We start from the raw sequence: 26,556 nt of genomic DNA, 5'->3' as shown, positions 1-26,556 counted from the left end.
TAAGATATCCATCAATGCTTCTACTCCCTGCATTCCTTAACATTAAAACTTGTGTTGCCTGTCTGTATGCTAATCTATAATCTTTGGAGCTTTAACAAAATGTAAAGAAGTATATAACCCTGTAAAAACTGTTTATTCTCTGAAGCACTTTCTTCTCTGCGAAGAGTGTGTTTCCTGGGCAGCTGTCCTAAATTGGCCTCCAGTAAAACTCTTTTCTTACTTTTAGAGATTCTAAAATGTTTGCTTGTTTTGCATCAACAATCCCTTCATCTCTTCCTTCTTTACTTATTTCATTTTTAAATTTGTTTTAAAAATAGTAAAATTTATCATAAAAATCCAGATATTGCAGCAATATATAAAGAGTGATAGGCTCTCATTTTATTCATCCCCAGTCCTGCGCCCTAGGGTCACCATTTCTTTATTCCATTCTAAATTTACCTCTCACCATTGGTTCTATCCCTTCAGCAGTTATATTTGTGGAAATTTCAATCTAAGGGTTCCTTGTATAGTTTTTGGCAAATAATAGGCCCCCATTTTATTGAATGAGTGAATAAATGAAATTTGTAGATATATGCCTAATTCTTTTATAATCCAGGCTGTTGGATTTTAAAGCATAGCCGTAGGGTTTCTTTCAAAGAGTCACTCTTCTTTCCCCAGTTGCTAAGAGTACAACATTACACAGTCCAAATGCTTATCTTTATAATGCTTTTCTATAAAGTGAAAACATTTCTTTATGCTAACATGATAATTTAAGTTTCTTTTTTTTTCTTTCAGCTGCCTTTGCAGCAGTGTTGCACTGGTAAGATTGTTTTTTTCCTCTGGTATATTTTATGTAGATATTTACAACTCCCCAAAGCTATTTCCCATATATATAAAGAAATAATTTCAGTATGATAAGGATGAGAATATATTATTACTTGCAACACAATAGTCTGAAAAAGTAGTTTAATTGATAAATCAAGGTCAGAATAATGTAATTTTTTAATAAAAAAAGATCCATTATTAAAGAGGTTATATTTGAGACTCTGTTTCACTTAACGTTAATATAGTGTTCATGTTGAGAGGAAGATTAATTTTTTTTAATCTTTTAGATAGAGTGAAATATGAATTTCATTAATCAGACATTTCTGAAATGGTAACTCAATGACATTTATAGTTCAATTTATAATTTTATTGTACTTGACTTAAAATATTGTTATTCTGGTTCATTCTAATTTTAAAATCTAATCTGAATGTGTTTTCTATTAGAAATTTTAGTAGAAATGTTACGACATGTAATAGAAAAACAAATATGGATACCATTATATTTGAGTTTCATTACAAAATTATGTGTAAATTTCTAGATACCTTTATTTTTGCTTGTAGAATTTCTTTTAAAAATGATACTTAGTATAAGTGTCAATGCTTGTTACCCTTTTGTTTTTGCAGGAGCCATATAACACATCTCTTCGAAAATGATCGTCACTTTTCTCACCTCTCAACATTGGAAAGGGAGATGGCTTTTCGCACTGAAATGGTTAGTTTTTATGTCATATTTTAGGAATCTAAAAACTTTAAGCTTTTTATCATGGAAATTTTCAAAGATGTTCCAAAATAGAAAGCTCCCCTTTCCCAACCCACAGCTTCAACTGGTGACACCGCTGTTTATCTTTTGTATACACCTTCACACATAGGAAACCTCAGACATCATATCATTTCATCCGTAAATACTTTCATATGTGTCTCAAAGGAATTTTTTGTTACCCACAGTACTATTGACACACTTGAGAACGATGAACAGCGATTTCTTAATATCATTAAGTATCAGTGTTTAAATGACCAATTGGCTTTTTTTTTCTTCTTATAATTGGTGTATTGGTAGGCTTGAATCAGGATTCAAGCAGTGTACATTGCATCTAGTTGATGTATCTCTTAAGTCTTTTAATCTATAAATTCCATTTTTGTTTTTCTATTATTGAAGAATCTAGGTTATTTGTCTTATAGAATTACCCATAGTAATTCACATTATTTATTATGTTCAACCTCCCAAGTTTCCTGAAAATTGATAGATAAGAGACTTGGTACCTGAAGGTTCAATTTTTTTAGCAGGAATATTTCATAAATGATGTATATTTATTATTGTACTGTATGAAGAGGCACATCGTATCTGGTTGTCTGTCTTTTTTGCTATGTCAAGATTGATCCGTGGCTTTAGTATTGTCATGTTGATCTCACTTAGCCAGCCATCAGCTTAGGTCAGTTAATTCATTAAGATTACCAAATCATGATGATCTATTCTATTATTTTTTTCCTCTGCATTTGTTAACTGTAATTCTTTCTATAAAGAATTCTGCCATAATATTCATTTGGTTTCTCTGATGTACGCTTCATATAAGTAAGACAGGTAAATGCTTGATTTTTTTTCTTTTATTTACCACTTTCTAGAAAAATGAGTTGGTCTCCCAGCATTTTCTTCTGGTAATCAGTAGAGTTCCTTCTTTTGGAGTATATCCTTATGATCTGATTGATTGTAACATTTTGTTAACTTACCTGGTGAGAGCCTTTGCAGTTGACTCTGTGTCCCTTTGATGTGCCTTCATTAGTATTCTGTAGCTTTTTTACTTTCTGATACTATTAAGATGTTTCCTCTCCAGACCTGGAATCATCCAATTTTCCAAGGAACCTCAATTCGTTTCAGTAGCAGATGGTATTTAGAGACCACAAATTTGGTGCTAGAGAAGTTTGTTGCTACTACAGTTGACCTTTGAACAACAAGGGGTTAGAGGTGCTGACCCCCATGTAGTCCAAAATTCACTTATAAACTTTTGACTCCTAGATTTAACTATTAATATCGTACTCTTGACCGGAAACATTACCAAAACCATATTTTGTGTGTTACATACACATATTTTGTATGTTACATGTATTATATACCATATTCTTCCAATAAAGTAAGCCAGAGGGAAAAAAATGTTATTAAGAAGATCATAAGGAAGAGAAAATAAATTTACAGTACCATATACTCTGTTTATCGGAAAAAGTCAGTGTGTAAGTGGAGCTGGATAGTTCAAACCTGTGTTGTTCTAAGGTCAACAGTTTTGATACTAGATTGGTCACTGTGTCTAACTAAGCTGTTTTAGTAAACAGAGTTAAGAAACAATTTTTTAAATTACTAATTCATACTCATATTTTAAAATTCAAAATTAAGATTGGATGGTTTTTACTTCCTTTGTATTAAATTTGTATCTTTAGCCCAAGAATCTTGGGTTCATATTACTTATTTTTAAGGAATAAAAGTACCAAAGGTATTACTAAAAATAAGATGATTGAAAACATTTTAAGATTTTCTTGCATTTCTTTTTGATTTTATGGTATATTCTATTAGGGATATGCAGTAGAAGGACTATAACTTATTTGAAATCGTCTTCTAACTTGGCAGTTAATTCCTTTATTTTATTTTTATTTTGATACTAAGGGATTTACATTTTTTCATTTAATAATTAAATAAGGTGTTTACATGATTCCAAAATAAACCTACAAAACCAGATAAGTTGTGGTGGTTTTCTACGGCTGCCATATTAAAAGTATAGTAACTAGGTGGCTTACAAATCAGAGATTTATTCTCTCAGAGTTCTGGAGGCTGGAAGTCTGAAATCCAAGTGTTGGCAAGGCTGTGTTCTCACTGAAGGCTCTAGGGAGAATCCTTCCTTGCCTCTTTCTAGCTTCTTGTGCTTTCTGGCAATGCTTGGTGTTCCTTGGTTGGCATTGAACATGCCATCACTCCAAGCTCTGCCTCTGTCTTCATGGGCCACTTTTCCCTATGTCTCTGTGTTTGAATTTCCCTCTTATTGTAAGGATACCATTTATATTAGATGACCTCATTTGAACTTGACTACTTCTGCAAGGAACCCTTTCCACATAGGTTCACATTCCCAGTGAATGTGAAATTTAAAGAGATATTATTCTACCTAGGATAGTAAGAAATATTTAAAAACTCATGGTAGGTAAACTAAACACCATAATATCAAGAACTGTATTTTTTTCCTTTTCAATAAATATCTGGGTATGCAAATTACTCTCATATTTATGAGTCTTAAATCCAGTATGGAATTTGATAGCTGATGGATACTGGCTACCAGAGCAGCTCTGGGCAAAATTATATAGAGATGAAGTTCGTTTCCAGTGTTCATCTGTCTCGTCCTGTACTGCCACTTATACTCCCTCCCAAGTGGAGCAAGTACTGGTACTTGCTTATTTTTTGTTCCATTTATTATTCCAACCTCAATATCTGTCCTAATTCCCTCAAAATGGGAGTACCACTACTGTCTTCCTCCTCTATCCACACAACCCCAGTCCTCTAGGGTTTTTATCTTGTTCTGAGCTGGAAAGAGAGGAAATAGTCTGTAAAATTAGTTGGCATCTGAATTAATTTATATATATTATATCAACATGTAGGCTTCCTAATATATTTGCATTTTTACATGTAAATCTGGAGGAAAGATGACTGCTAGCATCTTTTGAGAATCTAAATAAGCAGTACGGGAGAAACATTTTTGGCTAGGGGAGATTTCTTGGATCATGGTCATTTAAGTTCCATGGTGGACCACTCACTCGCCCTGTTCGTAAGATAACTTTTTCTAACACTCAAATTAGTATAGGCTACAGGGTTTTCTTAAATTATACATGTTGTCTGAGCTATGTATATTACTTTTTAAATGTTGAAATGGTTTTAAAGATAGTTTGAGTTCAATTCTTTTAATTAAGACAAAGTTATACTAAAATATGTAGTTCTTCTTTTTATAACCTAACATAGTACTAGTGATCAAGAACTGTGAGAATAATTGTAGCTATCATTTGCTTAATTGCTTTATTTTTCAAAAACAGTATATTTAAGTTTTTTTTTTAACCTGGTAAGAGATGCATAAGGATTATATACTTTTTGTTCTAACTATAACATATGCTTGTTTCAGGGACTATATTATTCCTACTTTAAGACTATTGTGGAAGCACCCTCATTTTTGAATGGCGTATGGATGATTATGAATGATAAGCTGACCGAATACCCCCTTGTTATTAATACATTAAAAAGGTTCAATCTTTACCCTGAGGTAAGTTACTTTTTCAACTGTGATTTTTTTTTTACTTTTTTAAAGTGTTATTTATATTAAATGCTTATTCTAAATATAAGCTATAATTCAATATATTAGATTTCATCTCATTTTTTAAAGGAAGATGTATATATTTTCTTGGAAAGGAATATGGAAAAAGATTATTATAAATTTTGGTGGGCTTTAACTGATTTCATGGGAACTATTATGATTGCATCTTCTAGAAAATTTGAAAACATTCTAGATTTCACGGGTTTGTAGAAATTATAGCAAGGAAGCACCATTACATGTCATTTGCCAAATCCCAGATGGGGGAATCTTCACTTATTTGAATGCACTTCTTTTGGGTGGGGGTGGGGGAAAGGTGGATCCACCCAGGAGGTGAGGGAGGAAGGCAGTGATATCAGTAACTTTTTTAGCCTCTCCTGCAGCATCCCTGTCTTCATTTGACACAGCTCTAAGCATTTTCCAGGGCCAAGCTGAGATGTGACTTCTGCTGTAACATCTTCCTTGATTTGATATGAAGGTCCCCTGCTTCTGTGACTCCCCTTTCCTAGCTTGCTGATGCTGTTAGACAGCATATCCTTGTGTCAGGGCCATGGCTGCCTTGGTTTCTGGGGACCTCAACAGGCCCAGGCTCAGTACGCAGACTTAGCAGGGCTCTCAGGCATTTCCCATTGAATGAGAGAAGTGCAACTTCGATGCAAATCGTGAGTTAGCCGACTGACTAGGGAGAAGATAGAGGAGCTAGAGACAAATAAGTGACCACCAAAGTTCAGTGTGATTTTATTAATGTACTGCTTATTAAGTATTTTCTGTGACCATATACACATTTACTTTTACAGAAATGGGATCGATCACACAACAAATATTTTTTTATAAGTGCTTTTTGACTTTTAGAATATTTATAGCAATCTTACTGTGTCATCTTTTCTTCCTAAGGATCAGTTTTAGTGGTTATTGGCAAAATTTCTCTATGTTTATTTAGTCCATCTTTTGTGAAAATTTTCATAGTTTTCAGCTTTTAAAATATTCTAAAGCTGCCATAAGCATCCTTGAAGCTAAATCTCTGTGTATGCCATTATGTTTTTTAAACCATAAATTTGTTGATGTGGAGCTATTTAGTTTGGCAAAATATATACTTTAATGATTTTGGTACGTGTGGCCAAAATGCTTTCTAGGTAGATTATACTAATCAAAATTACCACTAGCAGTGTTTTTGAAAATTCTTATGTCTCTGAATCCCTGCCAATTTGGTAGGCAAAAAAATCAAAATCACATGATGTATTTTGTTCATTCCTATATATATGTGTATATATGTATTTCATTTAATGTTATACATTAAAATGCATTTTTAATTTTAAAAGTAATTGCTTATGCCCTTTGTATTTCTATTGAAATTTTGTAAGAGCTTGTTTTTATATATTGGATCTTAATACAATGCTATATGGGTAAACATTTTCCCCCAGCTTTTTGTTAGCCTTTTAATGTTGTATATGATCTGTATGTATTTTTTTCTGTACAGAAATACCATATCTATGAGTCTTAAATTTATGGTTTTTATGTTTTTATATATATAAAAAAACTTCTTTATTGTAATTAGGTTTTTTTGTTTACATTTTAAATATTTCTGGATTTGTTGATGCACAGAATGGGATAGGAAACACAAAACTGTGTTTTGATGAACAGTATGGGATAGGAATCATATATTTTTTCAAAATGGTCTCATGGGTAACCTGACACTTTGATGGGTGGTCCATCTTCTCCCTACTCATTTGAAGTAGCTTTCTGTATTACATACAAAGTTATTATACGTATATGCTTGCATCTTTTTGTGGACTTGGTGTTCTGTATTACATTAGGTTGAGGTCCTGGGAAATAGGCTTTGAGATGGAGATTTGCATATAGGAGTATCTAGAGGGAGTGCCTTTGGGGACAATACCTAAAGAGGGATGAAGGAAATTGGATAAGGCAGGAGGAGAGTTGGGCTATGATGCAGTGACAACAAAGGCTATAAGCAATCCCACTGGGAATTCTGGGATTGAGATGCCCTGCAGAGTTGTCCTACCCTGAGGAGAGGTGCCCCTGGCCTTTACAGCCCCTCCCCATTGAGTACTCAGGTACGGAATGTGGTTGCGGTTGGGTTTTCTTTGGGTCACCTTTGGGTCCGGGTGTGACCTGTCATGAATTCACTCTCCTCTGCAGAGGGTAGTTCCCAGAGAGGGACTCAACTGAGAGCTGTCAGCCACCAGCCCTCCCAGCCACTGGGGAAATGAGTGTTTGGCCATGGAGGGGGATCTGAGTAGCACTGCTCTGCCTCCACCATGATTACTTTGATCTGTGTGGCTGTTCCTGTGCCAGTATCATACTATTTTAATTTTTGTAAGTGATTTTTTTGTTTAATATCTGTTAGAATATTCCCTTCAGTTAATCTCCTTTTTGTTATGTTGCCACATAACACTTCCAGACAGATACTTGGGATTTTGCTTAGCATTGTTTTATGTTTATGAATTAATTTGATGGAAAATTCACATCTTGAGAAATTAGATCTATTCAGGAAGACAGAGTACCTATTTGTTTAACTTTTTAAATGTACCTTAGTAGAATTCTATATCTTTTGAAAAATATAGATCTTATGTGTTTCATGTTGTATTTGTATTATATTCTTACCCATGGGTGGACAGTTGAAGACTGACCAATGAAAAATCCGTGTAGGGGATTGTGAGGCTTATTTTACTAGATATAAAGGGAGCTCAGTAGATGGTATAGGAAAGGAAAATTTGATAATTACCAAAATATCTCAAAATTATTCTAGTAATGAAACTGTTGATGATAATATCTTTCCTCTAAAAAATGTCTCTATTTTTTAAAAAAATAGGTTATCTTAGCCAGCTGGTACCGGATTTATACCAAAATAATGGACTTGATTGGTCTTCAAACCAAGATATGTTGGACGGTTACCAGAGGAGAAGGACTCAGTCCTATTGAAAGCTGTGAAGGCAAGGTTCTTTCCATGATATTGTCCAGTTATTTGTTGGAGCTTATTAAACTTCCTGCAAACTTAGTGATATAAATAACCATTTTATTATGCTTATGGATTCTGCAAGTGAGGAATTTGGGCAGGATGTAGCAGAGTTAATTTGTTTCCACAATGTCAGAGGCTTCTGCTAGACTCAAGTGGCTTGGGAAGACTGGAATTAATTGGAGACGGCTTCACTTATATTCTGGCTCCAGGGCTGGGGTGCCTGCCAGGCTGAGCTCAGTTGGAACTGTCAACTGGGACACCTACATAATGGCCTTTCCATGCACCTTGGGCTTTATATAGCATAGCACCTCAGAGTAGCCAGGCTTTTTGTGGGCACAAGTTGGACACTGTTTGGCCTCTTCTAGCCTTGAAAATCACGTGATATGGCCTCCACCATCATCTTTTGAGGCAGTCAGAAGCCCAGCCAGGTTCAAAAATAGGAGCAGAGAACCCCCATGCGTCTATGGGAGGCATGTCCATGAATTTGTAGCCCTGTTTGAAAACCACTGCAGCTACTGCCACATACTCATCTTTGTTCCATGGTAGTGTCACGTATTCATATGGGAACCAAGGCAACCATTTAATATATCTGTGCCATTTTCAAAATAAGCACATTTTAATATAAATTGCCAGACACACAAAGTAATTTATAGTTAGAACATATGTTTTTTTTTTTTATTTTTAAAGGAATGGGAGATCCTGCTTGCTTTTATGTTGCTGTAATTTTTATTTTAAATGGACTAATGATGGCATTATTCTTCATATATGGCACATATTTAAGGTAAGACCATTCAGTGAGAATATTTGGTATATGTTATAATACTATATACTAAAATTATAAAAACAGTGAGATAAAGATTAACGTGTAGTTCAGTTTTGTAACAATGTTATTTCTAATACAGCTACTTATAGACACAAAATTCTTGCCTATTTGAATGATTTTACCATTGGCATGATCAGCCAAACTGAAAATAATTGTAGAGACTTAAAAAGAGAATGGTGGGGATATTGGATGTATTTTACATATTCACAGGCTTTTGAGCGTAAGCAGTATATTGCTTACATAAAACATAAGGAAAGGACTACTCATTATCAAATGGTGTTAGTGACTCTATTTTGCTGATGTTAAAATGGAAATATATTCTATTACAGATATTTAATACTTGACCTGATTAACTTCATAGTCCAGCAATATTCCTTAAATGAAAAAGATTGACAACATTTTTAAGGGTTTTTATGTTCATTTTTTTCTTTTTTTTGTAAATTTATTTTTTATTGGTGTTCAATTTGCCAACATATAGAATAACACCCAGTGCTCATCCCATCAAGTGCCCCCCTCAGTGTCCATCACCCAGTCACTCCCACCCCCACCAACCTCCCCTTCCCCTACCCCTAGTTCGTTTCCCAGAGTTAGGAGTCTGTCATGTTCTGTCTCCCTTTCTGATATTTCCCACTCATTTTTTCTCCTTTCCCCTTTATTCCCTGTCACTATTTTTTATATTCCCCAAATGAATGAGACCATATAATGTTTGTCCTTCTCCAGTTGACTTATTTCACTCAACATAGTACCCTCCAGTTCCATCCATGTCGAAGCAAATGTTGGGTATTTGTCGTTTCTAATGGCTGAGTAATATTCCATTGTATATATAGACCACATCTTCTTTATCCATTCATCTTTCGACGGACACTGAGGCTCCTTCCACAGTTTGGTTATTGTGGACATTGCTGCTACAAACATCGGGGTGCAGGTGTCCTGGCTTTTCATTACATCTGAATCTTTGGGGTAAATCCCCAGCAGTGCAATTGCTGTGTTTTAGGGCAGGTCTATTTTTAACTCTGAGGAACCTTCACACGGTTTTCCAGAGTGGCTGCACCAGTTCACATTCCCACCAACAGTGCAGGAGGGTTCCCCTTTCTCCACATCCTCTCCAACATTCGCTGTTTCCTGTCTTGTTAATTTTCCCCATTCTCACTGGTGTGAGGTGGCATCTCATTGTGGTTTTGATTTGTATTTCCCTGATGGCAAGTGATGCAGAGCATTTCCTCATGTGCTTGTTGGCCATGTCTATGTCTTCCTCTGTGAGATTTCTGTTCCTGTCTTTTGCCCATTTCATGATTGGATTGTTTGTTTCTTTGGTGTTGAGTTTAGTAAGTCTTTATAGATCTTGGAAACTAGCCCTTTATCTGATATGTCATTTACAAATACCTTCTCCCATTCTGTAGGTTGTTTTTTAGTTTTGTTGACTGTATCCTTTGCTGTGCAAAAGCTTCTTATCTTGATGAAGTCCCAATAGTTCATTTTTGCTTTTGTTTCTCTTGCCTTCATGGATGTATCTTGCAAGAAGTTACTGTGGCCAAGTTCAAAAAGGGTGTTGCCTGTGTTCTCCTCTAGGATTTTGATGGAATCTTGTCTCACATTTAGATCTTTCACCCATTTTGAGTTTATCTTTGTGTATGGTGCAAGAGAGTACTCTAGTTTCATTCTTCTGCATGTGGATGTCCAATTTTCCCAGCACCATTTATTGAAGAGACTGTCTTTTTTCCAGTGGATAGTCTTTCCTCCTTTGTCGAATATTAGTTGACCATAAAGTTCAGGGTCCACTTCTGCGTTCTCTATTCTGTTCCATTGATCTATGTGTCTCTTTTTGTGCCAGTACCACACTGTCTTGATGACCACAGCTTTGTAGTACAACCTGAAATCTGGCATTGTGATGCCCCCAGCTATGGTTTTCTTTTTTAATATTCCCCTGGCTATTCGGGGTCTTTTCTGACTCCACACAAATCTTAAAATAATTTGTTCCAACTCTCTGAAGAAAGTCCATGGTATTTTGATAGGGATTGCATTAAACGTGTAAATTGCCCTGGGTAACATTGACATTTTCACAATATTAATTCTTCCAATCCATGAGCATGGAATATTTTTCCATCTCTTTGTGTCTTCCTCAATTTCTTTCAGAAGTGTTCTATAGTTTTTAGGGTATAGATCCTCTTTGGTTAGGTTTATTCCTAGGTATCTTATGCTTTTGGGTTCAATTGTAAATGGGATTGACTCCTTAATTTCTCTTTCTTCAGTCTCATTGTTAGTATATAGACATGCCACTGACTTCTGGGCATTGATTTTGTATCCTGCCACGCTGCCAAATTGCTGTATGAGTTCTAGCAATCTTGGGGTGGAGGCTTTTGGGTTTTCTATGCAGAATATCATGTCATCTGCGAAGAGGGAGAGTTTGACTTCTTTGCCAATTTGAATGCCTTTTATTTCTTTTTGTTGTCTGATTGCTGAGGCTAGGACTTCTAGTACTATGTTGAATAGCAGTGGTGAGAGTGGACATCCCTGTCTTGTTCCTGATCTTAGGGGAAAGGCTCCCAGTGCTTCCCCATTGAGAATGATATTTGCTGTGGGCTTTTCGTAGATGGCTTTTAAGATGTTGAGGAATGTTCCCTCTATCCCTACACTCTGAAGAGTCTGATCAGGAATGGATGCTGTATTTTGTCAAATGCTTTCTCTGCATCTATTGAGAGGATCATATGGTTCTTGTTTTTTTCTCTTGCTGATATTATGAATCACATTGATTGTTTTATGAGTGTTGAACCAGCCTTGCATCCTGGAGATAAATCCTACTTGGTCATTGTCAATAATCTTCGTAATGTATTGTTGTATCCTATTGGCTAGTATCTTGTTGAGAATTTTTGCATCCATGTTCATCAGGGATATTGGTCTATAATTCTCCTTTTTGGTGGGGTCTTAGTCTGGTTTTGGAATTAAGGTGATGCTGTCCTCATAGAACGAGTTTGGAAGTACTCCATCTCTTTCTGTCTTTCCGAACAGCTTTAGTAGAATAGGTATGGTTTCTTCTTTAAACGTTTGATAGAATTCCCCAGGAAAGCCATCTGGCCCTGGACTTTTGTGTCTTGGGAGGTTTTTGATGACTGCTTCAATTTCCTCCCTAGTTATTGGCCTGTTCAGGTTTTCTGTTTATTCCTGTTCCAGTTTTGGTAGTTTGTGGTTTTCCAGAAATGTGTCCATTTCTTCTAGATTGCCTAATTTATTGGCATGTAGCTGTTCATAATATGTTTTTAAAATCGTTTGTATTTCCTTGGTGTTGGTAGTGATCTCTCCTTTCTCATTCATGATTTTATTAATTTGAGTCTTCTCTCTTCTTTTTAATAAGGCTGGCTAATGCTTTATCTATCTTATTAATTCTTTCAAAGAACCAACTCCTGGTTTTGTTGATCTGTTCCACAGTTCTGGTCTCTATTTCATTGAGTTCTGCTCAAATCTTTATTAACTCTCTTCTTCTGCTGGGTGTAGGATCTATTTGCTGTTTTTTCTCCAGCTTTTTAGGTGTAAGGTTAGCTTTTGTATTTGAGTTCTTTCCAGTTTTTGGATGGATGCTTGTATTGCGATGTATTTCCCCCTCAGGACTGCTTTTGCTGTATCCAAAATATTTTGAATGGTTGTATCTTCATTCTCATTAGTTTCCATGAATCTTTTTAATTCTTCCTTAATTTCCTGGTTGACCCTTTCATCTTTTAGCAGGATGGTCCTTAACCGCCACATGTTTGAAGTCCTTCCAAACTTCTTGTTGTGATTTAGTTCTAATTTCAAGGCATTATGGTCTCAGAATATGCAGGGGACAGTCCCAATCTTTTGGTATTGGTTCAGATCTGATTTGTGACCCAGTATATGGTCTATTCTGTAGAAAGTTCCATGTGCACTTGAGAAGAATGTGTATTCAGTTGTGTTTGGATGTAAAGTTCTGTAGATATCTGTGAAATCCATCTGGTCCAGTGTATCATTTAAAGCTCTTGTTTCTTTGGAGATTTTGTGCTTAGAAGACCTATCGAGTGTAGAAAGCACTACATTGAAGTCACCAAGTATAAGTGTATTATTATCTAAGTATGTCTTAAGTTTGGTTATTAATTGATTGATATATTTGGCAGCTCCCACATTCAGGGCATATATATTGATGATTGTTAAGTCCTCTTCTTGGATAGATCCTTTAAGTATGATACAGTGTCCCTCTTCATCTCTCAGTACAGTCTTCGGGATAAATTTTAGTTTATCTGATATAAGGATGGCTACCCCTGCTTTCTTTTGAAGACCATTTGAATGGTAAATGGTTCTCCAACCTTTTATTTTCAGGCTGGAGGTGTCCTTAGGTTTAAAATGAGTCTCTTGTAGACAGCAAATAGATGGGTCCTGCTTTTTTGTCAGTCTGAAACCCTGCGCCTTTTGATGGGGTCATTAAGCCCGTTCACGTTCAGAGTTACTATTGAAAGGTATGAGTTTAGTGTCATCATAATACCTATTCAGTCCCTGTTTTTGTGGATTGTTCCATTGGACTTCCTCTTAAAGAGGAATTTTAAGAGTCCCCCTTAAAATTTCTTGCAGAGCTGGTTTGGTGGTCACATATTCTTTCAGTTGCTGCCTGTCTTGGAAGCTCTTTATCTCTCCTTCTTTTCTGAATGAGAGCCTTGCTGGATAAAGTATTCTTGGCTGCATGTTCTTCTCGTTTAGGACCCTGAATATATCCTGCCAGTCGTTTCTGGCCTGCCAGGTCTCTGTGGAGAGGTCTGCTGTTAATCTGATATTTCTCCCCATAAAGGTTAGGGATCTCTTGTCTCTTGCTGCTTTAAGGATCTTCTCTTTATCTTTGGAATCAAGCTTTAGTATTAAATGTTGAGGTGTTGAATGGTTTTTATTGATTTTAGAGAGGGATCTCTCTATTTCCTGGATCTGAATGCCTATTTCCCTTCCCAGATTAGGAAAGTTTTCAGCTATGATTTGTTCAAATACATATTCTGGACCTCTGTCCCTTTCGGTGCCCTCGGGAACCCTGATTAAACGTAGATTTTTCTTCCTCAGGCTGTCACTTATTTCCCTTAATCTATCCTCATGATCTTTTAATTGTTTGTCTCTTTTTTCCTCAGTTTCCCTCTTTGCCATCAACTTGTTTTCTGTCACTCGTTCTTCTACCTTGTTAACCCTAGTCATTAGGACTTCTAGTTTGGATTGCATCTTATTTAATTGATTTTTAATATCTGCCTGATTGGATCTAAATTCTGCAGTCATGAAGTCTCTTGAGTCCTTTATGATTTTTTCTAGAGCCACCAGTAGCTTTATAATTGTGCTTCTGAGTTGGCTTTCTGACATTGAATTGTAATCCAAATTTTGTAACTCTGTGGGTGAGAGGACTGTTTCTGATTCTTTCTTTTGAGGTGAGTTTTTCCTTCTAGTCATTTTGCTTGATAGAAGCATGAACTCTTCTCACTGTGGCATTCCAGATGTTCTCTCTTTAAATCTCAAGCCAAATTCGTAGGTTTTCAGGATGATTTGAAAGTTATCTAGGAAGTTTGGTGGGGACAGGTGACTTGGGGATCCTACTCTTCCGCCATCTTGCCCCGCCTCTCCATTTTTTCTTCTTTTTTTTTTTGATAATTAATTACACTGTATACTTGTTTGAACTATTTTACCTTGAGAGTATCTTTAGAATTTTCTTTCTTATTGCTTACTGATCTTTTGTAGTACAGTAGTGTGAGCATAAGTATGTGATTTTCAGTTTGGGTTAATGAGTTTAAATCTGCTGTTATCTCATTATCTTTGCTTTGGAAGTATGGCATTTTCAGTTTAGTACCTCAAAGATCTACTGCATTCCTAGCTCAATGTTTGAGCATATAATGGTTACTTGATAAATATTTGTCAAATGATGAAGTTATTAGAAGATCAATTTAGAGTATATTTGCATATAGATTTAAGACACTTTGATGCTAATATTTCTGATTTAGCTATAAGAAAGTTCTTTTAATTATGTTCCTGGGGGAGACTGAAATTAAAATGCATGATTTAAAGATGAGGTGGAAAATTTTGTTTTTGAAATAAGACACAAAGATTACTTAACCAAAAGTATATGGAAATCAGAATAGGAAGCTGACTTGAAAGAAAGCAAGGCCAAGTATTAAATATCATGATGAGCCAGAGGTCTCTACCTTCAGGGGGATCTATCATTTTGTTAAGTACTAATGGATAGCTTTATTACATTTGGGAGATTTGATTTTGAGTAAGAGAAGTTAAAACATGGAACATGGGAATGTTGCTAAATTGCTGATCTAGAGTTATGCCACTTTTTGGACAAAGAATTGAAAGAATTGAAATTGAAAGAAGAATTTCTAAACAGTATCATTTTCTTATAATGCTTGTTATAACCATTGTTTCAAAGGCCAAAGGTACAAAATTTTCTGCAGAGGTACAAAATTTTCTGTTCTGGTTTTGTTTGAGAGGTTCTTGGTGGTTTGGGCCCTGATCCAAGATTTCTCAGTCTTAAGTCCCCAGCCAGCAGTTTTCTCCCTTTGTAGGAGATGATGTGCATTTGTCCAGTCAGTAAGAAGTATAGACCAAGTGGCTTCTTTTTGAGATGGCATGCTTGGGTTTTGGAAGCATGTGGTAGTGTGAGGTGGGAGATTGAGGTGGTGCTGGGTGTGTGTAAATGGGAGTCAGAGAGCAAGGATAAAGTGCTTATAATGCTGGAGGCAAGAGAAATTTGTTCTGTGTGGGGGATTGCTTCAACTGTGCCTTGGAGCATCAGAGCATTTTGGATAGATGGAGGAGAAAAGAATCCCAGGGAGAGGCAGGGATTCCACATCCCAGGAGGAGAGTGCATCAGTTTTGCTAGGTTGCAGATTATTGACAGGGTTGTAGAAGATGAAGATGGAAGAAATGGGTCGGGCTGGTTGATGAATGACCTTGGGTGGTTTGGGACTATTCCAAAGCCAGGGCGGGAAATCAGAACTTTGGTCAATAGAAGGATGGCATTCAAGCTGAACTCTGATCTCATGAGACCGTTGACTTTTCACCTGTTGCCCAAGTTAGCCGGGGACCACTTCGACATGCTGTCAAACTACAGGACAATTTTAGAATCAATTTAGTGGGTTTGGTCCAGCAATTTTTTTTACATGAAAAAGGAAACATTATACATGTAAATAACAGAGTACACAGCTCTTTTCAGATAGGTGTTATTTAGAGAAACTTCTGTTTGTTGTTTATTATATACGTATGTATACACATGCGTGTGCTGAGTTGTAGTGTAAAGTCTCATTTCTTGTAGTTTCAGTGTAAAAAAATAATCTAGACCACTCCTTTAGGGTAGTAAGAGGGAGTGGCTTTACCTTAAAAGCATTTAAATCTTGGGGCACCTGGATGGCTTAGTCGGTGAAACAGCTGACTCCTAATTTCAGCTCAGGTCATGGTCTCAGAGTCATGAGATTGAGCCCTGCATCTGGCTTTGCACTGGCTGGGTATGGAGCCTGTTTAAGATTCTCTCTCCCCCTCTGCCCCTCCCCTCCTGCTCGCTTGCTCATGCATGCGCTTGCTCTATATCAAAAAAAAAAAAAAAACAAAAAAAGCATTTGAGTCTTTCTAAGCAGCTGTTTTGGTTTCTCTTCCTGGTTCTGAGGGCTACAGCCTATTTCAGCTTCACCCACTTGACTGCTTTGTGCCCTGGCTGGCCCCTTCGGGTGTCACTTGGCTCTTGGCCCACCTGGGGTGGTCTGCCTTATGTGGCTGTGCTTGGATATAGACACCACAGTAGTGGCACATATTTTCATTTCTGTAGCTCTCCCTTTGCTCTGTTTGTGGGTGTTTTTTTAACCTTGAATAATCGGTTTAGCTCTACTCAAACACATCCTAAACTCATTTCTTCCCAGTCCCAAATGAGCATCTAGTTCTCCTACATTTAGAGCCCCTGGTGTTCCAGGGAGTCTTGACTATTGCATTGTGCCTTGAGGGCGGGTGTGTGAATTAGATTCCAGTGGTGATCCTGGCTTATATTGTGTTGAATAAAGTCTTCTGTCACTTGTCCTCTATCAGTTTTTTTTTTTAAAATCATATTTTAAAATGTTCTTGACATATTTTAGGAGGTCTCAAATTGCTAGGTAGTTCTTATTGTTTTCTTCCTTGGTGGTTAGTTTTGTCACCCTTCTAACTTTATAAAGTGGGATGAAGCTGCAGACTTCTTAACATGTGGGTTAAGAATAAAGAGGAGGATATCTATAATTGTGGTTAGAATCTTTTTATAATTTGTATTATATAAATTTACAGGCAGATTGAGTATGACATTTTTACTCCAGAAGTATATTTCTTTTAAAATAGTACAGCTATAAGTTTTCTGAAGTCAGATAAGCCAATCCATTTCACAAAAAATGGAAGTGGAAGAGAAAATAGAAAACACAGCCAAATGGTGAAGTGGGACCGGGCTGCCAAGCTCTGACTTGAGATGAAGTCAGATGTTTTTGCAAATACAACGTATTCATGCTGTACCTCTTTTTCTGGAATTCTCTGTATTTTGGTGTTTTTAGAAATAAAACACATGTTGTTAATTATTTTCTAAGTGCCATATTGTTAATTCATGGTTGCAGTGATTTTTTTCATAGGATCCCCTGACATGTTTCAGCTACAGACTAAAGGTTTCTGGAGGCCACTTGCTTAAGACTTGGTGTGTGTAACTCTCTATTCTGCAGGGAGGAGGGTTCCCTGGGGAAACTTTCAGGGACTGTTAGGAGCTCAGCTGAGCGAGGAGAGGGAGCTGAACTGCCAGGTATTGGTGTAGTCTGTTAAAGCAACAGGCCAAAAGCGAAAGAATTAAGCCTTTCATCACTTACTGTGATGGTGTAACAAGATTCTAAAATGGGAAAACACAGACCCCCCCAGGTCCAATTTCCTCTGGTTGAGAATCAAGGGATCAGTGTAGACACGGGGGTCATCTCTGTTGAGGAAGCCCTCAACAAAAGGCTCTAGCAGTTTTATGGACCCTGAGGTAGGAAGGGGAAGGGTGAGAGGAAGATGGCCAGGGATGGAAAAGTACTGGCTATGGAGTCAGACTGGGGAAAAGTGTCTTCAGAGTTTCCCTCTCTTACCCCTCCCTAAGGAGCTATTGGCAGAGGCATATGAAGAGGACCTCTGCCCAAAGTCGCCAATAAAGAGACCTGGGAATGAAGGTGCTAGGGTTAGGAATGCAGAGATGTTGAAAGGCATGACTGGCCAGGGTATCCTGAGTCCCCAGAGGCTGCGTTGTCCTGGCCATGGACCACAGGTGTGTGGGCAGGGTGGCTGTCTCAGTGAGGCCTGTCAGGTAAAACATTGTAACTGTCTACAGTTGAGTTTCAGAAATCATGTATGCGTTTTTAATCAGGAGCCCGACTCCCTAGGACATCAGTAGGCAAGGTCATGAGCTAGTCCTGGGATGAATGTAGGACTCATTTGGCCCAGGGATCTGAAAGAAATGTAGTGTTGTCCTGGTCCAACACCAGGGAGGGGAAGAGATGTCCCCTGTTTCCAAATTCACTACTACTTACCTGGCTCTCAAGAGCATACCAAAGCAGAAAAATTCCTGTAGGTGAAATGAGTGTCTTTAGCTGATGCCAACAGTAAGGCATGTAGAAGCCAAGACAAAATATAGACAACAATCTAGTCCAAGCTCACTGGGGCATTATTCTTGGGTTAAATAAAACATGAGGATCTGGGCATGAGTCAGTACTCAGTTCTAGACTGACTGCTTTCTATTATTTGGTAGACATCTGTCACCTTGGCATTTTCCTTCACTGTCCAGAGTTCCTTCATTGCTCTCCTATAATGGGATCTCTTGTGCCATATCCTGTGTATTCCTCTGTCTTGGTTTATTTTTTCATTCTGGTATTTCTTCTAGGAGTTTTTGAGAGTAAGTGGATGGGAGGTAAATTTTTGAAGCCTTGTTATTTGAAAATATCTTTCTTTTGTCCTCATATTTGATTGATAGTTTTGCTGAATATTGAACTCCAGATTGGAAACTGTTTTCCTTCAGAATTTTGAAGGTGTCACACTGTTGTTCATTCATGTGATACTGTTCAGGCATTCCTAAATTATTCGGATTCCTAAATTTTTGTATGTGACCTTTTCTTTCCTTTCTTTCTGTAAGATGTAGAATCTTCTTTGTCTCCATGGTTCTGAAATTTCACAGTATGTCTCACGAAGATCTATTCCCCTTTATTATCTTGGATGTGTGATGGGTTCAGTCTTGTACCTTATGCCCTTAATTTCAGGGAGATTTTCTTGGATTATTTCTTCACTTCATTCCTTCTGTTTTGTCTTTCCGAACTTTTGTTATTTGGATATTGCATTTCCTGATCCTCTAATTTTCATGTATTTTTTCCATTTTTAATATCATTGCTGTTCTACATTCTAGGAAATTTTGTCGACTTTATTTTTCCAATTCTTCTATTCAGTTTTTCATTTGTTACCTTTTAATTTTTGAGAATGTTCGTTTGTCCTTCAAAAATAGTATTTTATTTCTTTTTGGGGGTTCAGTATCTTTCTGTCTGAGAATACTAATGATTTTTTTCTTCCCTAAACAATTTGATATCTAGTTTGCTTTTTTTAATCTTTTGGTCTTCACCTGCCATGTCAAAAGTTTTCCTTAGCTGTTTGGTTATCCTAGGCTGTCATGATTGAAATTGGAGGACAGAAAAGCTGTATGGAAGCTCCAAATCGTGGGTGGAACCTGTTAGCATTGAGTTTTTATGTAATTTGAATAAATGATGTGGGAAGAACTTAGAGTGACTGCCAGTTCTTTGGTGTGCCTTTAGATATAAAAGAAAATTTAATGTAACAAAGGTTTTTCAGGGTTGTAATAGGGAGGTGAAGTGTTTCATAAGCTAACTGGAATGCAAGATTATAGAATTTTTAAGAAGTGATGGAGTAGAAGGGAGAATACCCAAGTTAAGAGGCAATGGCTCCTATGTGAGATTGCAATAAAATAATGCTTCCTTTCAGAAAATAGTTTTTAATTGAATGAAATGAATAAATAAATTATTGGGAAAAAACCCTTAGCTTTTGATTGCTATTAGTGAAAGGCACAAAAATAAAATATTATCTATCATATAAGCTTCATTAGCATTTTACCAATTTCAGAAATATTTTTTTAGTGGACTCGTCTGAAGTTTTTCCTCTGCAGATTCTACCCTTTTTTCCCCTCCAGATTCCAGTCTTAAGTTTACTTTTTACTGAAGATATATATATCTAACACTTCAAGGTGTAACTCTAAGGAAACAGATATAGCAGGAAAGTTATAGATCTCTCCTAGGGGTCAGATTTGGGCAGCAAACAGTGTGGTTTAGTGTCATTTGCTGAGATAATGACCTAAAAAAGGATAGAGAAAAGATGCCAATATTTTCAACCAATAACTTCCATCAATTTATGCATACTGAAGAGAAATACTTATCTTTTAAATATTCATATACAACTGTTAGACCAAGTGATTAAAGATGTGCTAGCAGGCCAAATTAATAGAACGTTCCAAAAACAAAAAAACAAGGAAAAAAAACCCTGCAACAATAACGTGGAACTGAAAAGCTTGAACTGGTGTAATTCATAGCTTATTTAAGACATTGTTAGCCAAAGATCCAGTCTGCATAAATAATAATGCTTGTTTTTGTCTTAATGAAGCATGAACAACAGAAAAATCTCAAAACAATGGAAGCAAAACAAAATTGGCATAAAGAATAAGAAGTTCACCTTTGCCTTAAAACAGATTGGGGAAGGGGGAGATGTACATTGATACAAAGAATTGATAAGGAAAGCTACTCTGTTCTGCCACACTGAGTCATTTCATACATAAGTTGGGTTGGATCATGAGAAGAAAATAGAGAAACTGATTACATTAACTATGACTATTCACTATCACTATTCAGGATAGAAAGGAGAATGTTAATGAGCAAAATTAAAGAAGATTTGGCATATAGACTAATCTACCAGGCCTTCGGGGCATCTGGAACACATCTAGAAATAAAGTAGTTAAAAATCCTTTCTGGTATCAAAGAAACATGAACCTTCAATAACAAAGAAAATAAGAGTAGATAAATAAAGAAGATTAATACATTATGCTCAGTTACTGGTTGGTTCCTCTTGTGGAACAAAAGGCATTTTCAGATGACTAGCTATGTGTGCAAAACAATGGGCAGGTTCTTCTGACAAGAGCTGAGATGCTTTGGAGACAGAGAAAGGTAAATATTCAAGGGGAGGAAGAGATCAAAGACAGATCAGAGTAGCCACAGTGATACAGAGCAGCAGACATTAAATCTGGAGAAGTTCATAAAAAGGATCATTAAAAAGTTCTCAAAAAGCCACCTCAGTGCAATAGAGGGATTGGAAACGAGGAATAGGGAACCCTGGATGCAGCCTCTGTGAGTTAAGACTCTAAGCATGCCCTTGATGAAGGAGAACAGCTGTATGGGGAATGATCTGGAGTGTTGGGAGAGAACTTCTGTGAGGAGGCAAGTAAGAAATGAGCTTGGAGGAGCAGGCTCACACAAAGGGTCCTGCACGGTGTCTGAAAGTAGCAATGAGGAGGCTGCTGGCCTTACCTCTGGGTCTTGAGCCATACAGGGGAATGGTGGCATGAGGAAGGGAAACTTCTTCTCAGAGGATGGTGAGGTTTCAAGGAAGGAGGAGAGGGAAGCATCTGGGTAGAGGCATGGAATGGAAGTTCTGGAGGGCACAGTTAAAGGTCTGGATGGCAACTCAAGTATTTTGGTGGTTGGGTCACAGTAGAGGCTCCACTGAACACATGGTGCTGATAATGAGCAGGATCCTGTGTCAGTGATCAGGATAGTAGTGATGTGAGATGTGGTGTGTTTGACTTAAAGTTCCCCTGCCAAAGGAATGCCTGACAACTTTTGATTGGACAGTTTTTACGCTTTCATTTACTACTCTGATACCTTTAGATTCTGTGCCATAGCAAGGCTCAGGTCCAGTATTAGGCACTATGTGAGCTACCATGATGAACTAGGAAGTTCTAGTAAATAATTCTATTTCTTGGCCCCAGCAAAGAGTTAAAGGCATTAATTAGTTGCCTGTAATAGACTGGAAAAACTAAGCTGAGACCTTTCTTAGCCTTCCTGATTGTCATTCTTGTTCCTCACCTTTACTCTCTGTGCCTTTCTTTAATGCTTCAGAGATGCCAGAGGATCCACGTGTAAGTTTAGGGGAAAATGCTCAGCTCTCCGCAGGCCTGCTGGGCATTTTTTCATCTGTCTAGCAAGGTGCTTATACTTTACATCTCAAACTTGAGATCGGAATTCCCTTAATTCAGTTATTTCCACATTATTCTCTCATTTTCTCTTTCATAAGCATTCATACAACAAAAGTTATTTCATTTAACTCACTCCAAGAGTTACACAATTCCAACATTTTGAGTTAACTATGATTATTTTTTCTCCTTGAATGTTGAACTTAGTATGTTTTATTATTTTTTGGTAAATAGAGGTACAAGTGTCAGTGATTAACTAAGCTGACCCAAATATGATGATTGATTTGAATCCATGTACTTAAAGATGTGAGAAAGAAGAGAATTGTAAATTATTAAATGTCAGAACTGAAAAGTATTTCTAAGATCTTTTACATTCTTACTCCTTCATTTTATACCTGAGGAAATCAAGACTCAAAAGGTAAAGGAGATGTATGAGTTGATGTGCGAACTTAGACTATTTTAAAATTTGCACAATAGGAGCCTTCATATTTTCTGATAGAGGTAATATTGTAGAAGAAGCTTTTTTTTTTAACCACTAGGGAATGCTGAAATATCAACGATCAACTGTAATGGGGAAAAGAAAATCAGTCTTAAGTTTTCTGATTATTACATCTTTTCTGTTTAGCAAAATAAAATGACTTATGTGATAGTCTGTAAGGATTGGGGTGGAGTAAATGCTGGGGACACTATTTTAGATTTATTGGAAGTCACATCATTTCAAAATGATTGTAATTCATATATTCTTTGGAGATAAGCAAATTTTGTTCTCCCCTCCTGGCTATGCAGAGTATGAAAGTGTACCAGAACATCTGCCTCCCTGGTTAGTTAAGCAGAGCTGTCTGTGTTCATGGAAGATGCTGGGCTATAACCTATATTATGGTTATTTGGTGAAAAGGGAGTGTTGTCACATTGGTTCTATCCTTGGGAAAATGTTCAGTCCCAGAGCCCCATGGGTCTTATGGACATTGAGTGAGGGTGGAAGACTTCTTGAGCAGACCCTATCATGAGATTTGGTTCGGAAACTGGACTTGTGATTCTTCTATCCTTGTCTTTTTTATCCCCATCCCTATCTTCACTCTGCTATTAAAAAAAAATTAAAATTTTAATCATAAAAATTTTAATCACAAAATTTTAGTTTTGACTCTCTGTTCAGGGTATTTTTAAAAGAGAATTTTACATTAATTTCCCAAAGTGGTGGTGGCGGTCATGTATTTCAGTCTCTTGTGTAGGTTGTTTTGGATTATAATCAGAGGATGAGGTGTTTTTACAGTCAGGTAACTTAAAAAAATTATGTATGTTCTCTGTATAGTCAAAGTACTACGTATATTCATAAAATTGAGCTTATTATCTCATTCAAATCCTTGGTGTGTTTTCTTAAGCTTATATCACCTGCCACAGTCTCAAAGTGTTAAATACTTTACATCTCATGTAATGAGATTTTACAGTGATCAGATTTTATCATATCCCTGTATTTCTAGAAGTTTTAGCTCTAGATATCTGGTGGCTCTATTGCTTGTCCATAACATTTTTATTTAAAGAATAGAATTGAGGGGGGGGGAATAAAAAATAGAATTGAATAAATGGAGAGATACCTACTATCCAATCAAATGGGCAGACTTACCATCATATAAATGACAATTCTTTCAAAGTTATATGAAAATTTAATGACATTCTGATCAGGAATCCAACACTTATTTGTGTGTAGGAAGGGGCAGTGGTTAAAATTACCTTAAAAAATGTTAAAAGAGCACTTACAGGTGGGGAACTTTCCCTATCATTTGTTAAGATTACCATAATGCTATAGTAATGAAAACATTGTGATATAGAAAATACAGAATTAAATCAACTGACTAGAATTAACAGATTTTAGTATTGTGAGAAATTAATGAATGATAAAGGCTGAATTTCACTACACTGGAAAAAGGAATGTTTATTTGATAAATAGTATTAGCATAATTGGCTATCGGTTTCAAAGAGAACAAAATTAGGGCTTTACACATACATTTCTGTGGATGAAAGATTTAAATGTAAAATATAATGTTACTAGTAGATATTTTAGAACACTGTGTCATTTTGAGGTAAGAAAGATCTTCACAGATAAGACAGGGAATGCAGAAGAAATAAAGGAAAGTGTTGACATTTTACTGCATAAAGCTTAAAATTTCTTTTTGGCAAAATATACCATAGCTTATATCAAAAGGCTTAATCACACATATGGCAGTAAAAAAGTGGATACCCTTAATCTTTGAATAGTGAAACAGATGATCCAGTAGAAAAATGGACAAGAATGTAAACAGGCACTTCACAAAACAGAAAATGCATATTGCCCCCAAAACCCATTAAAATGATGCCTTGTATTAGCAGGCAGGAGGTAAAAATCAAAATAGCAGTGAGAAAAAAGTTTCCACTTATCCCATGGGCAAAATACAAAAGGGTTTGGGCCCATCAGATGCTGTGTTATGGGTGTGTGTGGACTGGTATAGCATTTTCTGGAAAATTCAGTTTTTGACTTGGCAGTCTCACAGTTAGGTCTGTCCTATAGAACTAAAAGCACCAGTATTTACATGTACAAGGATATTTATTTTAGCGTGATTTTGTCATAGTAAGAAATTTAAAAATGTTCAATAATAGGGAAAGGACCGGGTAAATTATAGTACATTTGTACTATGCAGCGTTTGACATCTGTTATTAAGAATGCCTTAGGTTATGTATATTGATTAAGAGTAATCTTTATAATTGATTAATTAGAAAAGGAAAAAAATTCATAGAGGTGTTAATAGCATGATCACATTAAAATATATATTTGTATTGGTACAGAGAAAGATTTAGGAGGGTGGACGCACACAAATGTTATTATTGATTATCTTAAGTGAATAGGATTGGAAGAAGTGGCAATGAGGAAACCCAACTTTTAAAATATATAGACATTTGCATTATTCTTATTGGAGTAAGTTCAAAATATTACTGTTTATTTAAACCCATAACTCACACTTAACTTCTTTAATGTCTTATGACTTGCCATGAAGCCTGGCATTGGCCTGTTTGCGGATTTTTCTAAGATATGCAGTGCCTCTGAGGGCAGAGCCCTGCCTTCAGCTCTCTGGTCTGTATGACATTCTGGCCCCCTTATGTGTCCCTCTTATTTCTATGATTCATCATAACTTGTGGTTATGTTTTCTTATTTCTTTCTGGAAGGCCGCCATGTTATTTCTGCTAATTGGTCCCACCAGCTCCCACGAAGATGCCCACCTGAGTTCCTCATGGTGCTCAGAGGGCCTGAGGAACCTATTCTTTCTCGTGTCTAAGGATTCAGTGCCATCAGCCACTTTCTGGTCCATGTGCTATTTCTTTGTCCCTTTGTGTTACATTTGTGCTAGTCCAGACTGATAATCAGTAGAGAAAAATCACACAGTTGTTCTAATAGTGTCCTGTAAATTTGTGGCCTTCCAACTTCCTGTGATCCCTTAAGATGGCTCTGCAGCTCTTCCGTTTTCCCTCATTACCTCTGTCCTTAAATGCAAGTGGTATTTCAGACAACCCCCCTTTCCTCAAACTTTTAGCACTGCTATCTCTTCTTTAGAGCTGCAAAGGGCTCAAGATTCTGTAGAGGAAATGGCAACTCCCTAAACTCCACTGAACATGCAGTCTTAACCCTTATCTTGTGCCAAGGCTGACTGGCCACTTTTGCTGGGGCTGCCAGCCCTCCCCATCTCTTGGGAGGGAGGAGGAGGGGATGTGTGCTGGCTGCATGGATTAGCCCTGCCATCTCCTGTACCTCCTCTGTGTTTTCTTACTCCTACATCCCCAGGAGTAAGTAGCATGACCTAGAATACCTGTGTCTGATTCCTTGTTACCTCCCTGGCTTGTCTATGTTCTACATATGCTTGTTGGGTGGTTAGACAGAGGAAGGATATTTGGGTAAAATAATAAGAAGACAGCATGAGCTGAAGAGAGTAGAAGACCTCAAGAGTAAAGATGAAAAAAATGATGGAACAAACCTAAAACAGCCCTCCTTCCCCTATCCAGATGCCAGGATGGGAAGAGGGGGTGGGAGGACCTGCATTACTCTTACCTAAACAAATGAAGGTTTAGTTGTTAGGACTGCCAAACTATGGGATTGTGATTTCTTAGCTAGAGTTAGAAGGCTGGTGGTAATATTTTGATATTTGTGTACTTTTACAAGTTTTTAAAACCGACGAAAGATAAAATTTTGCCTGTAAACCAGTGTTCTCCAAGCATGTTCTTTAGGAAAGTAGCTTGGGATGGGGTTTGGGAAATGCTTAATTAATTAAATCCTTAATGTGCTGGCTTGCTTTCTGAATTTCCAAGAGAAAGAGTCAGTGTGATGTTTTCTACCTTTATGACCACGAAGCCTTTTTCTTCACTC

At 36.8% G+C, this 26,556-nt stretch overlaps 1 protein-coding gene across 3 annotated transcripts in view; it reads left to right on the top strand.

Moving 5' to 3' along the window:
* The window catches only part of DPY19L1 (dpy-19 like C-mannosyltransferase 1), a 95,818-nt gene that overhangs the window by 16,767 nt on the left and 52,495 nt on the right, over nucleotides 1-26,556 (top strand). For all 3 annotated transcript variants that reach the window (XM_041728054.1, XM_041728053.1, XM_041728052.1), the window contains exons 2-6: nucleotides 775-799; nucleotides 1,429-1,516; nucleotides 4,950-5,087; nucleotides 7,966-8,086; nucleotides 8,800-8,893. In XM_041728054.1, coding sequence (XP_041583988.1) covers nucleotides 775-799; nucleotides 1,429-1,516; nucleotides 4,950-5,087; nucleotides 7,966-8,086; nucleotides 8,800-8,893 — 466 coding nt within the window. The remainder of the gene's footprint in view (nucleotides 1-774; nucleotides 800-1,428; nucleotides 1,517-4,949; nucleotides 5,088-7,965; nucleotides 8,087-8,799; nucleotides 8,894-26,556) is intronic.

The sequence above is a fragment of the Vulpes lagopus genome, chromosome 13, assembly GCF_018345385.1.
Source record: "Vulpes lagopus strain Blue_001 chromosome 13, ASM1834538v1, whole genome shotgun sequence".
NCBI classification, from domain to species: domain Eukaryota; kingdom Metazoa; phylum Chordata; class Mammalia; order Carnivora; family Canidae; genus Vulpes; species Vulpes lagopus.
The sequence above is the reverse complement of the archived record's forward strand: the minus strand, read 5'-3'. Positions and strand labels throughout refer to the sequence as shown.